Source organism: Enhydra lutris, unplaced genomic scaffold (genome assembly GCF_002288905.1).
Source record: "Enhydra lutris kenyoni isolate GAN:26980312 unplaced genomic scaffold, ASM228890v2 scaffoldscaffold15, whole genome shotgun sequence".
Lineage (NCBI taxonomy): Eukaryota > Metazoa > Chordata > Mammalia > Carnivora > Mustelidae > Enhydra > Enhydra lutris.
This window is the reverse complement of record NW_019154099.1, coordinates 32,451,965-32,468,865: the sequence shown is the minus strand read 5'-3', so window position 1 is coordinate 32,468,865 and position 16,901 is coordinate 32,451,965. Positions and strand designations below refer to the sequence as shown.

The following is a 16,901-nucleotide window of genomic DNA, read 5'->3' as shown; positions in this document are numbered from 1 at the left end:
AAGGTTAGCTTATTATGTTAAACCATTCAATATATTATTTGTTTTCCTCTTTGGTGGTCCAGAGTATGTGCTCCAAAGGGACAGATATGAATGATGATTCTTTGGGGAAAGAAATAATTGAACTTCTATTCATATTTATTGATCTCATTCTTCTTTATATTCTTTTATATATGTTTTATAATACTACAGTAGGGAGAGATATATATCTGTTTTTTACTATTAGGTGTGTGGTAAAGTTTGGAGAGTGTTGGCATACTGTTTTACTGAGGTTAAGCCAAATAATGCTAAATGTATAATTAAAATATAAAGTTTTGAATAAATAAACCATATCTTCTTTAATTTTCCTCATATTTGTATCTGCATTTAAAAATGAAAGGGAGGGACACCTGGGTGGCTCAGTCAGTTAAACGTCTGCCTTCACTCGGTCATGATACCAGGGCCCTGGGATTGAGTCCTGCATAGGGCTCCTTGCTCAGCGGGAGCCTGCTTCTCCCTCTGCCTCTCCCCCTGCTTGTGTGCTCTCTCTCTCTGACAAATAAATAAATAAAATCTTTAGTAAATAAATAAATAAAAATGAAAAGGATTTTGAGCCTCTGGAAAGAGGGACTAGTCTGGAAAAGGAATAATAATTATCATCTGTATCTAAAAAGTTAGCCTTAAATGGTTTGAAACCATTTTCCATTATCTCTCATAAGGCATTAATTAAATTTTATTATCTTTACCATCTCTCCCCTCCAAAATGTTCTTCTTAATTCCTTTGTTTGCTAATTTGAGGAGATGCTTTTGGAAGAGGAAGATATTCACACAGATAAAATGAGAATAAGCAAAGGCAGAAAGGAAGAGCAAGAAATGTTGTGTGTTGAAGTTTTAAATCACCTGGTTTCATTTTGGAACAGTGTGTTCCATTATTTGATGCTCTTAAACCCCATTCAAGAGACCGTTTGTAGTAGACGGTCTTCTTGAGACCGGAGAGAGAACGGCAGTAACGGAAGTAAGAAAAAAACCTAAATGGGTGAGCCGTACAAATACTTAATGATGCATTTTTGCTGGAATGTGAAAGAGGTTGTCACTGATTTATTTTAAGAAATGTAGAGGCAGAATATTGAAGATATGAAGTGACTTGTGGTATTTTTTTAGCCTTTCTTTATGTTGAAAAATGACATGAGTTCTATTTTAATGTAGGTAACTCAGAATGCCCAGGATTATTGACAAGGCTGAGGTTTTCCCCTTCCTTTATTTTAATAATGACTTGAGATCCTTATAAACTAAAAAAAGAAAGATGTCAATACAAAGGCAGAAATACAGATATAGATAAGAAATTTGAAGACTGAAAAAGGAGGAGAAAATGGAATTCGGGGCACATTTGGAGAGTAGTTTTGTGAGAGAGGAGAGGGGCTATGTATGGCAGTAGGTAAGTTTTTTTAGGGATGGTGAGAGAAAGGGAAGAGTTTGAAGGAGACCATGAGATTTATAAGATAGAAAAGACGAAAGACATCAGTTAAGATGGAAACAAATGAGTTAAGTTAGAGGGTTTAGACATCCAATAAAGGCTTGGAATAATGTTTGAGAGAAACAGGAAAGGGATCTGAAGAAAAAATACTTGTTTTTGAATTAGTGGGCCACTCAGGACCCAATGAGACCAATGGATGAATCCATTCTGGATGCCCTTCCTCCCTTCCTCACCCCTAGTCCTAAGTGTCTAGAATCAAAAGTGCCAAGAGAGTCAATTATAGCAATGGCCGGAATTTGGGGCTGCTGTGACAGAAAACCAGGGACAGAATTTCAGATGTTGATGAAAGAAGACTTGAGTTCACCAACTGTGGAATTTAGCCTGAGTTAGAAAAATGAAAGGAGAAGTGGAGGATCCAAGGGATTTGGAGGCATAATAAATCCTAGAACAAGATGTATAAGTACATTGTAGTTGAAGAGACAGAAGGATAGATGGTTTGTGATAAAATAGAATATTTGAGGGTTTTTTTTTACTGAATGATTGGCCTGTTAATGTGACCATGAGCCCGTAGCTGAAGTATAGTGGAGGGGAAAGTCATTTTAACTACCTCAGTCTGAGAACTAAAAGGCTCAGCACTTAGGTGATTATCTGTATCAGCACAAAGACACACAGATGGTGGATGGCAGCACTGTGACCTACAGGGTTAAAGATGTTTACCATTGAAGGAGGGGTCCCCTTAGATACAATATGAAGTGATGGGACAGATGGCAATAGTTTGATGCTGAATCAGGGAGAAGCATACAGCAGTTTTAGTATAAAAATATGAAAACAGGTATATGATAGAAGGGTTTATATTTTATGTGGCGACCAAAGATGAGAGAGGGGATAAAACTAACTGGGCTATGGCTCCAAACAGATCTGGTATAAAGTTGTTTCAATGCAGTTGTTAGATGAGGACTCACACAGTCAGCCTGGTGTAGGCAAAGACAAACTAGTTTTTTAAGGTTTTGTCTATAGGGACGGGGGCAGGCCCCTTACACAGTCAGTGTTTTTAATGAGTAGGTTACTCTGTAGGGCTAAACATGACAGGGGTAGAGGAAATATTGATTCCATTTCATCCTCTCAGGGAATTAATACAGCTAAATAAATGTATCTTTCTACTTCCTTATTTATATCTCTTACTACGTTTATTGCTAGAAAAACACTTTCACTTTCTACCTACTCTCCCTTTATACTTCAGTCCATTTATAAATAAATCAAGTATAATTATGGCTAATACTTGTTAAACATTACTCAACCAAAAAGAGAGAGGGAGAAAGTCTGGAGATTTAAAAATAATACAGAAATAACCAAGGACAGATTCCACTAACTTAAAAAGATGCAAAAATACCAAAAAGTTGCCTTTAGCAAACTTGACATCTACCTCTTAAACCTTTTCTTGTTAAAACAATTTTGCATTCACATCAGTGTGTGTACTCTATGCGGATCCTGACCCAAACTGTTGGGAAGAGTGGGAGCGAGGATTAGAAATTGGAACACTGACTAAACATTTCATAAACTATCTTTAAAAATCACCGTAAATAATCCTGTTTAGAGTAAACTTTAAAGTGATTTTTGTTACACTGTCTTCTGTATTTAGCCATATTATAGAACTCCTGTTGTCATTGCAAATAGGTACTGTAACTAACCGTTGGCCTGCCTCACAGTACTTAATTACTTTGCCAAGAATTGATGGTATCCTCACTTAGTGCAAATGTGACTTTCACTCTATTTTAGCACTTATGGTAATGCTTTAGTTCAGAGAGTAAATAGCATTAGACTTTCCTATTATATATAACTGTATTTTTTAAAGTATATGTTAATTAGTGGTAAGAACAGGGAATAATATGAAGAATACAGACCCTTTTAGGTGAGGTGCTTATGTGCTTATAGACATTGTACCCTTTAAAAGAAAACCAGAACTTTGTGCCCATTTTAGAACACACTGTTCAGTTGTGCATCTTAGAATCTTTGTTTAATGTTGTTTCATTTGTCTAAAATGCTTTCCTTTTCTTTCTAGCATTTTTACTGTTTTCCTAGTTGACCAGGCTCAGAAATTTCTGTTGTCATCTTTTCTTATCTGTACTTCTCAGTAATGCTGCAGTTAGTAATTTATTAGTTGTTCACTCAAGGACTATTGAGTCCTTATTAATATACCTAAATACCAAGATAAGAAGTAGGCACTGAGTAGAGAGGAAAGGGAAGGGATATAAAATAAGAAAGGAGTACAGTTCTTCCTCTTGGGGTCCTCACTATATAATTTGACAGACATGCCATACTCACATAATTAGGTTGCATTGTGATAAGTTACAGAATGACTTCACTTAGGAAGTAATACTTGAAGAGACAAAAAGTCTTAAAGAAAAGTTGCTAAGAAATGTGAAGGAATTTCTAGACAGAGAATCAACTGTCGAAAGTTATGGAGGCCTGCTATGTTTGGAAACTGGAAACTAGTTAATATGGTGAAGTAAAGGAGTGGGGGTAGAAAGCATAGAAGTACTGGGGAAATTAGGTTTCCCTCTCTTTCCTTAGTACTTTGTCTATAAAAGTAGGAAAGCCTTACTTCTTACTTCAGTTTATTTTCTTGCCTGTGGCCCACTTGTACTTGTATACCTCTTATTTCTGTTAAGCTTCTTTAGGGTAAGGACTCATTAAGAATCCCTTCTTATTCATCCACATTTCTTCCAAAGTATTAAATACTGCATTTTGCTCATGGTAGGCTTTCAACATTTGTTGAATACTAAATTTTAAATCTTGGCATTTGATATGATCGTGCTTCTCAAAATAATTCCTATCACATATATGTTGCTTCTCATTTAATATTCTCTCCTTTAATTTCATTGTGACCTGTGATGTTAATGTATTTTATTCTTTTTTTGTGTGTCAACAGATAGCTACTCTCCCAGGATCACAAGTAGAAAGTAGTGGAGAGAGAAAGATATACATAATTACAAAAGGATATAGTAAATATATAGCTCTGAAAATCATATTCCTTTGGGTTGAACTCCCAAATTAAATAAATGTGAATATTCATGACCTTAATGGTTGAATTGAGGATGAATACTGTGATACATGTTGAAGGTGGCATAGGTCATGGTCCCATCATAAAATGATTAGCACTCTGGACTCTGAAGTTGATGTACATCAGTCTTAGAAGGCATAGGGCATAAAATGTTGATCTTAAATTAAAATCCTGAAGATTGGAAACTATGAAATATAAGCAGGCTAATAGGATGTTTCATTCATTGAGGAAAATATAAGTAGAAAAAGAGAGAGAATAAATTATGTACTTGACATGGGAGATATTTGACTACCTAGAGTAGAGCTTAAATTTTTTTGGAAAACAAGTTTACTTCTAGGATAGGACTAGGAGATAAAGTGATTTGAAATTTGCAGGCCCAGTTCTTTGGATACTTGCCAAAAATGGGGCTTCCAACTTTGTGAAGGTTGAGTGTTAGAGTTTATATCCAGAAACTAAATAATACCTCATTGGAAGTATTCTAAAATATCTTTATATTGCTTATATTACCTGAATTCTTGCAGAAGCAACTTGTGTCTCAGAACATCTCCATGCATTTGTACAAACCTGCATAGGCTGATTGGTGTTCACATATAGAAAGTAGGTTGATTTTTCCAAATTTTAGGGCCCTGAAGATGTGGAAGAGAGATGAAGGGAAAATATCTTTTGGTAATCTTTCTAACAGCATTACCCAGGGCAGTTGGTCAAATTAGCAAATGTTTTTCACATTTTATTTATGTCCAGTTTCATTCTTCTTGGTTACCTGATGATGCCTGATAGCCACAGCTTTAACATACCCTGAATTGCTTGGATTTGTTATGTTCATAGACTTGTGTATATATATACATAATCTGTTTTTTAATCTTAGTAAATACTAAATATTTACTTAATACACCAGTAACAAAATGAAATTAAGGCAATTAAAATAACACTAATTGTTATACAGATGCTGTTTTTTTATTTTCCTGAGAGATTTTATCTTTTTCGCTTTAAAAATGGCAATTCTTAACTCTGCTCATCAGGCAGCGCCAGGAAAGAATTATTATCATATTTTTGCATGAACATTTGGCATGTTTGGTCATGTATTTTCACAGTGAAAATTATTCACTTACTTGATCTTCTGTGCCTTGAAAGATTATCAACTTAGAGTTGCAGTTTAGTGCTCATTAGTTTAGTTAGGGTTTTAGTATGCTTTAAGTTTTAATTTTCTTAAGAGACCATCTTTGTCTTTAGTCTTTGAGAATAAAAGGACTTAGATTATTATAGATATATGTGTACTTGTGTATATGTATATACACACATACATAGTGGTACTCCTATTAATCTATGAATCCTAATTTATGTATTTTTAAAGTAAGAAATTGAGACTTAAAAGAAATTAATATTTTCATGCATGTGTATATCTTTAAACAACTTTCCTAAATTTTCTAAAGAAAACCATGCAAGTATATATTATTTTTAAACTCGAGCTTTCTATCAGATGTATTTTTGATATTTGATAAACTGAATTTTATTTGGACACCATATTCTTAAAATAATAATAGTAAATCAGTGTGGCTAAGAATTTTCCACAAATTCAGATCAAAAGCAGACAAGTGTCAAATTCGACTCCATATATGATTAACACGTACAAAATTGATGTGATTGGCAATTTATTATAATGGTTAGCAGTCATGTAACTTTAAAATATCATTATACATGTTAACTCATGTTCTCAGACTCCGGAAAGACTTAAGTTTGCGCACTGAAATAAAAGTACAAGCTTTAAATATTGTTAATCACGACATTGCTTCTTATCACTAACTTCTGCCTTGCTTTTCACAGTGCTTTTTACATTGCTTTTAACACTACAGAAATTTATGCTAGAAAAAATAGAAAATGCTAAAAAAAAAAAACTTGATATTGTTTTATGTCAAAAGGTCTGCACCTCTATTTTCTGTGAAGGAGAAAAACCATTGAGCACATAGCCCAAAAATTCTATATACATGAGTGAACCAGTAAGGACATCTTTTTCCCCAAAGAATAGTATTTTAAAATGCTTGGCATCTTGTTTCTACTTCACCTAAAGAGAAAGGGCCCTATTTGCTGTACATTTTTAAATGTGGAGGGGGGTTTGGTTTTTGGTTTTTATTTTGTTTCAGATTTATTTGTAGGCATATTACTAGAAATTCATTTTTCTGGCTTTCATATGTCTTATATTTCTGAATTAACATGCATATGTATGTATATGGGTGTGTATCTACATCTGTCCATACATATATACATGAGGAAAATACAGAACTAGAGAATATTAAATAAATTTTCATTATCAAAACTGGCTTATAATTGGTTGGGAATTACATTTCTTTTGTGTTGAAGTTTTAGATGACAACAGCTTTTATTAACATTTTGAGTGTCCTCTTTTTTCCCCCCCAAAATAACCATTTATCACTGTATTTACATAAGCAGTAAAATTGTAATTGCTATTCACTGGAGAGATTTTAATTTCAGATCATACAAATATATTCAGTTGCATGATATTTTTATGTAAAATGTATCCCATTTACATTTTCATTAAGACATTTTCTGAAGATGTTGATTTTTCTGGGACCATGCTGCTGCAAGTTGGTTGTTTAACAAAATATTTTTAGATTCTAACATAGAGATGAAAATGCTCTGTGCATTTCCTAAACTTTAAAATGAAGAAAACTAGGTCCGTCTTTTGAGAAAAGATTCAGGTTGTATGTTTTTCTGTATGCTTTTCTTAACATATTTCCTAACAGCTTTCAGTAACATTTCCAAATGATTTTTTCTCATTCAGAGAAGAAAGGGAAATTGAAAAAATGACTTAGTTTTTTTTAGTTTTTTAATTTTTTTCTTTTTTGTACTTTAAAAAGCAAAAATGTCCACAGATTCTACATGCCATTATTATTCATAATGATAATTGCACTATCAATACAATCTATATTATTTACACTTTCTTTATAAAACAGCAGACTGTTTTCTGTCATAAAACAAATCTAGCGTGTATTGAAACATATGTCGTCTATTAAAAGAGTTTGAAGGTTTCCTACTTGCATTGACTGTCTTAAGCTTTAAATCAATGTCTGGCTCTTAATTTTAGTAAATGGCATGACACACTATATCCATGGAGAGCTTTTGACAAAAACTTAAATTTATCAGTCTTTCTTTGCTGTGTGGTTTACTCAGGTGGCTTCAGTTTCCCTTTAGTAAAATAATATCACAGTGCTGGTGCTAGAGTACAGAACAATGTTGTTACTGTAAACGCATCTTCTGCAGATAATATCCTGTTCCCTTTCTTTGTTGATATTTTTCTTTCTTAAACTTTGTCGCTCAGAGTATCTTTAATGCTAGCCAAGGAGTCAGGGATTTGGACGTATTTTCATGGACTTCCAAAGCTTTTTTTCCCCAGGTGAGTTAACTATAAGGAACAGTCATACATTATTCAGGTATTTCAGCATGTATAATAAATTTTGCCTTCTACCTTTTGAAGCTTTTGCTTATGGTTAATAAAAGAATTTTTGCCAAAAAAGTGCTACAGTTGAGTCTCCATGGTAATCCTTTTCCCTCTACTTTTGCCGAAGAATGTATTATTAGTTTAAGTTAAGCTTTTATATGACTTCAGATTTGCATATGTAATTTATGACTAGCTTTTCCCACGACATCCACATCTGGCTTTCTCAGAGCTTGCTTATTTCAATGGGCGAGTCCCCACTCTGTGGCCCTTCTCTTCTTCCCTAGCCTTTCACAGTGCCCTTTTGGATGTTCATCTGAGAATGGGGTGGGAATGCAAGGAGAAAAAAGAGCACTGCACTTCGTCAGTTTCACAGGCTGGCCCCCAAGGTCTTCCATTTCTGTACTGAATGAAGGGTGTATTGCTAGGGTTGCTTGAGGATGACAGCTATAGTTCTATGACCTTTTTTGTATATCGGTTCTTCTTATGCTGCTTAGTATAAAAAAAAGTGTAGACTTTGTTTTGTATTTATTAATTTGTATAGTTCAATAACAAATATCTTAATAGAAGTTCTCATATATTACCTTTCACTGAATAACTTGAAATTGTTACTAGTTTTTGCCAAGACTTACCTCTTAATGTTATACTAAATGATCAAAAGTTAGAAATATTGTTATAACTCAGTTAAAAGCTGTAGATATATCATTGAATACCAGTGAAATTGATTTTTCACTAAATCTATTCATATTTGCTTGTTTTTTACATCATACCATGTAATTTTTTTAAAAATGAGCTGTAAATAGGACTAACGTGCCTCTTCCAACTATGAAATAGCATGATTTATTTACTAAAATTGATTATTCACAACTAGACATTTTTAAATGTTTACTGAGAACTTTGTTAGTGTAGTAACACAGTTTAAAGTTTAGACCCTTACTCTCGCATTTTTATTTTGAGCACCATCTTTTGTATTCTTATGTAAGTTTATATAAATACAAATGCATGGGTAAGGACAATGCATATTTTAAGTTTACTTTAGATTATAATTCTAATCTAAATTTTTCAGGTGTTTAAAATTCTCATTTCATTAAATTGTCAATGTATGACTAAAGAATGTTAGATAAATACAGCATGACAATTATATTAAACGTAAATAAATACTATCCCTAGTACATATTTGTATATGTAAAAATTGGTGATTATTTATCACCTTAATGAAATTTATGGAATATTATGTGAAGGTTAATAGTGGGTTTAAAATTTTTACCTGATTGGGGGCGCCTGGGTGGCTCATTGGGTTAATGAGCTCATTGGGTGGCTCTGACTTCAGCTCAGGTTATGATCTCAGGGTCCTGGGATCCAGCTCCGCATCAGGCTCTCTGCTCAGCAGGGAGCCTGCTTCCCCACCCCCACCCCCACCTGCCCCTCTCTGCCTACTTGTGATCTCTCTCTGTCAAATAAATAAATAAAATCTTTTAAAAAAATTTTTTTCCCTGATCATATATTGAATTAAAGTCACAGGTACACAGAATTCTTGAATCCACATTTTTTTTTAATTTTTTTTAACCTCAGGATTTTATATTTAATTTTTTACCATAGGAAAGACCCTTTAGTATGAGACTACTTGTAGTGATAGAGGGATAGAACTATTCAGGATTATTTTATCTTGTATAAATATTAGTGGGTTTTTTCATTTTTATCCCATTTATATGACATTGCTAAATACTAATTTAATTTTAACCTAATGTTTGAATAAGTGCCCCATTATGGTCATCTTTTGTTGTATTTAAACATAAAACAATTTTTGGAATCTCTAGTACTATATTTAAAAGTACAGTTTAAATCTGTCTTAAAGGAGTAGTAATGACAATGGAAGAACCCCCGCTATGGAACTTTCCTTTACATATGGTTGGGAAGAAGACAAATGTGAGGAGGTTATTATTTCTCTTTATTACATTCACACGGGAAACAATTTCATTCAGATTTCAGATTCAACAGAAAATTTAGAGCATATCCTTTTCTTTCATTTTAGAAACAACCCTTTTATATCTAAATGTATTATATTTCTGTAAAAATGCATCTTTGATATTAATTTCTGTACTGGAAGTATAATCATCTTTTTCTGTTAATAGCATTAATATGTTTAGTAATGGCCTAGCAAATCTAGCAAGACATTTTTATTTGTATTATATTAAGAAAGTATGAGTTGTTAAAATCTTATAAGCACTCTTACTTCATAACTAGTAAATATTAAGATGCAGTTATATTTTATGCCCTTTTTTTTCATTATTGCTATCACTATTTCTAGAAAAGTCTCCAGAGTCTTCACACCTGTTTTCTCTATAAATAAATATTACAAAGTGTAAGGAAATGAAGATTTAGACTTTTTAATCCATACCAACATGCAGCAATGCAGTAATAATGATTCAAAATTATTCAGTTGTGGTTCACAGAGTGTATTTTTTTGTTGTTCTTACTCTTTAATATTTCATTAAAAGATAAAAATAAAACCAAGTACTACCATATTTCTTAAACTGTGGTGGGCAAAAACCAGAGGTTCATTCACTCTCCCGCTAACTTTTCTTCACATCTATTTTAAGTATTACTCAGCATTGAGAAACTGAAAGATTCTTTAGTAGTGGTATTAGTGTATATATTCTGTTATTGTATTCTCGTTTGATAGTATTATAGACTTGCTGTAAAAGCTATTAATAAGAGGATGACAAAGTGATAATAGATTGTATTTTGTTTATTTTTTTCCTATTCAAATTTTCAGGAACCTAAAACTAATACTGATGACTTTTTCAAAGATATAAACTCCTGCTGCCCACAGGAAGCCACAATGCAAGAACAGGATATGCCGTTCTTGCGAGGAGGGCCAGGCATGTACAAGGTAGTGAAGACGGGACCTTCCGGTCACAACATCAGAAGCTGCCCTAACCTTAGAGGTATCCCAATTGGAATGTTAGTTCTGGGAAACAAAGTCAAAGCAGTGGGAGAGGTATGGATTCTTGTAGCTTCATGACTTCTAAATTATTCCTTTTTAATATAATACAACCAGAGCATCTCTTTCTTCCAAAGGTTGCCATTTCCTTCCCAGGTTCTTAAATGTTAATGTTCTTTATGTTTACTTGTATTACAAATATTACTAACATAATTTTTCTGTTTCTTTTTTAAATAATTTTTTTCTTATAATTATCCTTGTGAAAACAATATTTATATTAACAAAATGATTTGTATTGTACATATGAATGTTTGGTATGTGCATATATCTTTTCATAATTACAGAATGTACAATGTCATTGATTAACAGCACTTTAAAATATTTGCTATGAATTGGTGTGGAGATGTAATACATATAAAGTTACATTTCTTTGTTCCCATTTATGTGTCTCACTGAAGTCCTGAGCAAATAAAATTACTTTTTAGTCACCTGTGGCATTTGCCTCACTGATGAGCTTGAAGATGTAGTGTGTCATGCTATTTCTCAGTGTCAGGGTCATTTTCAGGTTACTTTATAGACACGACCAATCTAAATAATAGTTTGCCGTGTTAGGACATTTTAGGTGCCAAAAAGAAAGAGAGAGTGCCACCTGTTTTGGGGTAATATTTCAAGTTACTTAGGGGTTATCCTGTGCCTTAAAAATTACTATTTTTACCAAAGTCATAAATAAGCAGTATTTTACAGAACTTTTTATTGATTTCTGTCTTACCTCAGGCTGTGGTCTTAATTTCAGAAACTAATTTCTGGTAAAAAACTTTCTGAATGATTACCCTGTTCAAACACTTAAATTTGTTGCTGGTTTTCAGCCTGAGTCCCCTAAAGAGTCAAGCCAATCAATCAATCATGCTTTTTGTTATGTACTAGGTAACCAATTCTGAAGGTGCGTGGGTGCAGCTGGATAAGAACAGCATGGTAGAGTTCTGTGAGAGTGATGAAGGAGAGGCATGGTCCTTAGCTAGAGACAGAGGCGGAAACCAGTACCTCCGACATGAAGATGGCAAGTTGGCTTAAATTTGTGATTTAATCTGATTAACCTTTGGAATGCAGAAGTAAACAGCATTTTTGTGTTTTGTGTTTTTTTTTTTTTTTAGGTAAAAAAGCAAAACTAAAGGTTAAAATCTTAAAATTGTTAACATTTGTTTGTAAAATAATGGATACTAAATGAATGCACTTGTAAGAAGAGAATTAAAAGAAAATATGAAACATATGATTCCATCCTTGAACCATGCTTTTTATTTCATTGATGTGGATTCATATGAATTCATTATTCTGTGCCAGTCCAGGGCTGAATGTTTTACCTTTTCTGCCACTAAATGGAGATTCACTTTTCAAACCATTAATCACAGTACTTCTCCCAGGCAATTTCATTTGATTGAATTTTGTCTCATTGACCATTGGATAAATGCATAGCATCTTTTGGAGCATTACTATGTTGTTGTTAGAGTTTCAGCTTTCAACTTTATCTTTTTTAGTAACGGTCTTATTTGATAAAAGACTTTCCTTATTGTCCCCCTCTATTCATTCTCCTGTGGGCAGAAACATGGTTCTTCCAAGTTCAGACCATGTCATCACTTGGGTGAAGCTTTAACTGAAACTGACTGAGTCAAGAATTCTGTGTTCCCAAAGAACTATATTCACCACTAGACAAAACTGTTTCTATATTGAAGTTAATTTTCATATCTTTAAACCTAGATTGTGAGTCCCTTGTGGACAGGCACAGGTTTTTAATCTTTGTGTTCCTTATTCTAAAACATACTAACTGCATACTAAGTTTTGTGAATACAAGTTGGGTCACAAAAATATTAGTTAGGGCATCAAAATAAATGGGTAAGTCAAGCACAGATTTTATTCCAAATCAAATCCCAAAACTTAAAGGAAAAGGTCAGATAAATAAAAGAACATGTGTATTTATCCAAAAGAGAGTAAGTTCACAGTATTTATTGTCCCAAGAGGTAATATGGCCATAAGTATAAATAGATTTTTTAAAAAGTTAAAGCTTCATGAATGACAGAGTACATTTAGATATATTAATATTGTACATTAAAGTTCTCCTTTTTTTTACCCTCACAACCCTGTGTGATAAGTTATATAATCTTCATTTTACAGATAAGGAAACTAAAGGTCACAGAATTTAAAATGACTTGCCTATGGTTATACAGCTGGCTATATGGCAGATGTAAGACCTGAGCCAGAATCTTCATACGTGTTTGAAGTGCTGTGCTCATTACACCATACCACCCTGTGTCAGTAGTCAATGAATAGAATTTGAGAACCTACTCCCTTATGGCATAACTGTTCTTCCATTTGTTGTGAGAATGGAAAAGGGTTCACTTGATGTAAGTCAGACATTTTACAGAATAACCTTCTCATTTATAATATACTTACATACATAGTACGTATTCAGAAATTTGTAAACATTTCCACTATATAGGAATATTTAGATATAAATAAAAATACCTAAAGTGGGATCAACTTTATAGAAGACATAGTTCAATAGTATGAGAATAGTGTAAGTAACTATCAAAGGACCTTCCTAGTGTAATAATTATTTTAACTGGCAGTATGGCCTAATACAGCCTCATGTGTAAAAGTGGACTCTGGAGCTCGACTGCTAGAACACAAATACAAGCTCTGCAGCTTTTCAGTAGTGTGACCTTGGCCAAGTTACCTAGCATCTCTGTCATTCAGTTTTATCATTTACAAAATGAAAATACTTAATAAGTTTGATATGAAAGCTACATGAACAAATAATAACATAAAGGTGCCAGATGGGAAGGTTAGCTGTTATTAAAATGTAAAATGCTGTCTATTCTAAAGACTGACTTTTAAAGGGAGAATTTTACTCACTTACTTACTTTACTTTACTTATTTACTTAGAAGGTAGAAGATTCTTCTTAAATAAAATGCTTCTTAAATTAAATTAGGATATTATTTCTGCTAAGAAAGATTTTCAGGCCTAAAAGCAGAAGTTTACATTTCTCTCTGCCATCACTTAACATCCTTTCCCTCTTTGATACATATATATTTGATCATAATGTGATTCTTAAATTAACATAAGACCTGGGGTGATCTTATGTGATGAGTTAGTGCCTTAAAATCACTAAGATTAGTTGATAATTGTATCCAAATAGTCTGCTCATTGGTATTAGCAAGTAACTATCTAATATGGAAATAAGAGGATTTGGCACTATAGCAATTTATATGAGGTAGTATAAGTAAAACAAAATTTTCCTCTTGTTAAAATTCTTTACAGACAGGTCTTTCATATCTTTAAGTAAAACTAGTAGGCAAAGTTACTGCTTGGTTAGAAACAGACTTCATGCTTGGTGCTGAGACCATTCTGAGGTTTTAAGAGTGATGTTATCTTTCGCACTGAGATTAATGTTCATGGGTATTTTCCACAAGAGCTCTTCCACTGCTGGTATCTCTCATACTGAAGAGTATTGCCTAAGGGAAGTGCTGGGATTGATTTTTTGAAAAGAGTCTAGAAATGTAAGGAAATAGGGAATAGCACATAAGAAACTAATGTTATAGCTGTGCCTTTTATTATAGAACAAGTTCTTCTGGATCAGAATTCTCAGACTCCTCCTCCAAGCCCTTTCTCAGTGCAAGCTTTTAATAAAGGGGCAAGTTGCAGCGCCCAAGGATTTGATTATGGACTTGGAAATAATAAAGGTAGGTGTTTGAAAGTGAGTCTTTTACCTACCCAACTTTAATATTTTTTATTACCTTCTCTTTTACCCATTTTTCTTACTGTTCACCCATGAAACTTTATTAAAGTTTCCTAGAAAACTAACAATCAAAATGTTTGCAAAAGTGTTGTTTTTATGTTATCATTTTACCAGTTTTAGTTTACGTTTCATAGGAGTTCTTGCTTATATGCTCTTATTTTAAAGATACTCGCTTGGAATTCACATCATAAAGATTCTGTGAAATCTAGTAAAAGAACTATTGTTTTTAATCATCCACTTATTATTAAGAGTAGTGTTAATGACCAAAAAAAAAAAGAACCCTCCACAATGATCCATTTAAAATCAAAACATTTTAAGTAATATTAGACATCAGCCTTATTACATATGTGTGGTTTTGAATGTCTAACCAAGTTACCTTAGTTAATTTAGAATCACATGAAATGAATGATATCTTTGGGTTTGGTAGGTATAATGAAATCAGAAAGTTGTGAAAAGAAAAACAAAAGCCCTAAGCCAAAAAATATAAAGTGTGTGTAACTGTTTTGCACTGCAGTATTAGAAGAGACCAGTGTCAGGGACAATGCAAACAATAATTATTTCAGAACAATTTATACCTGAATTTCATCTAAAATTGTATCTGTATCTAAATTCAGACACATTCCTGTTCTTTTCCATGTACCTGATCCTGACTTCTTTTCTAAATCAGCATATCATCAGCAAGTAGCATACTTGCTACTTGCTACTTGCTGGATGACGGTAAGAGGGAGAAGATCGCCTATGTGGAAATAATTTTACTTTAAAATGATGTTTACACTAATTCATAGGATTTGATGTCAAGGAATAAAAACAGTGTCATTAGACCTGACTTGCAGAGCAAGTGAAATAATGCAATAGTCAACAAGACACAAAATGACATCAGTATAAAGGAAATATTCAATTTAAAACAAAACTACATTTTGTTTGATACCTTTATTTCTCTCCACAACGTATTCATATGAAGGAAGCCTAGTGACAAGATTTCTTTTTGGCTTTTCCTATTCTGTTATGTTGGTCTATCCTGCAGGCTTGGGGATACCTGCTTGCTTAGTTTTGGTAGGTCAGATTTCAACTAACTTGAGCTAGATCTTCATATTTAAGTAGGGTAAGTGCTTGGTGGTGTTTTCTTCATGTCCCTTTCTCTCTCCCATTGTCAATTCTTAAATTAAAATCTCAGCATTTACTTACCGCTACTATGCTTTGTTAATAATCTGTTTTAAAGCCATATTTATTTCAAATTGTATGCTGTAATGTCTAAATTATACTGGTGGCTATCACTTTAAATCAGTCTTTAAAATATTATAAAACATCATAGATATATAAATCAACTTTTAAGAGACAGACATTGCTGAGAAAATTTGTTCTTAAGTAGAAATAATAAAGAATTACTTTTTAAAAGTGTGATTCTGCTAATATTGTTCAGAAATAGCATGTACTTGTTTATGGGCTTTTTAAATATTTAGATGGTGCAAAGGAGTATTAAGAAACTTAAATCTAATTAAATATATCTAACCTTTGTTTATGAACTTACCTTTAACAGTAGTTCCCATTTTCTTTAAATTTTTATACTGTCAAAGTTCAAGAAATTGTTTTTGCAAAAATTCTTTATTCTTAATTGTAAAAAATTCTTCATAATCTCTAAAATCCTTTCTGTAATTTATAGCGTAAGTTTTTGAAAAGTAGACATGTAGCTGTGTACACAGTTCCTTACATATAACTCTTTTGCTTTTTGCTGCTTCATTTAAAGTTTTCACTTTAAAAACTTTATTATACTTAGGGATTGGAAAGGTACTGTTTTCCAATTTCTGCATCAACTAGTCTAGATGTTTTTTTCTTCTTCTCTTTTTCAGCATCATATAAACTATTTAATATGCATAATCTTACAAAGAAGGAGCTAAGGATCATCCATCTAATTATATTGTTTCATATTTTTAAAAATATTTATCTGTTAAAGTCCTTTGTATTTAATTTTAAGGAAAAATGTCAGAATTCACATTTGAACTACTATTCAAATTAGATAGCTCATACTCCTTTTTATCTTGTAGGTCTTACAGATTTTTATATTATTCATCCAAGCAAAGGAGTTCATGCTTTAAGAAGTATAATTTCTTTGGCAGGAACAACTTAAAGAAAATATTAATATATTAACTAAATGTAAATATATTAAGTTAATAACATAGGCTTTGCCTCTCTTCAATTCTACATTT

General features: G+C 32.6%; 1 protein-coding gene across 4 annotated transcripts in view; it reads left to right on the top strand.

Moving 5' to 3' along the window:
- The window catches only part of LOC111146914 (MYC binding protein 2, E3 ubiquitin protein ligase), a 257,881-nt gene that overhangs the window by 172,291 nt on the left and 68,689 nt on the right, over positions 1-16,901 (top strand). For 3 of the 4 annotated variants that reach the window (XM_022502671.1, XM_022502673.1, XM_022502674.1), the window contains 4 exons: positions 7,846-7,920; positions 10,739-10,963; positions 11,831-11,963; positions 14,519-14,641. In XM_022502671.1, the coding sequence (XP_022358379.1) occupies positions 7,846-7,920; positions 10,739-10,963; positions 11,831-11,963; positions 14,519-14,641 (556 nt within the window). The remainder of the gene's footprint in view (positions 1-7,845; positions 7,921-10,738; positions 10,964-11,830; positions 11,964-14,518; positions 14,642-16,901) is intronic. The other variant, XM_022502672.1, reaches the window with a different exon arrangement.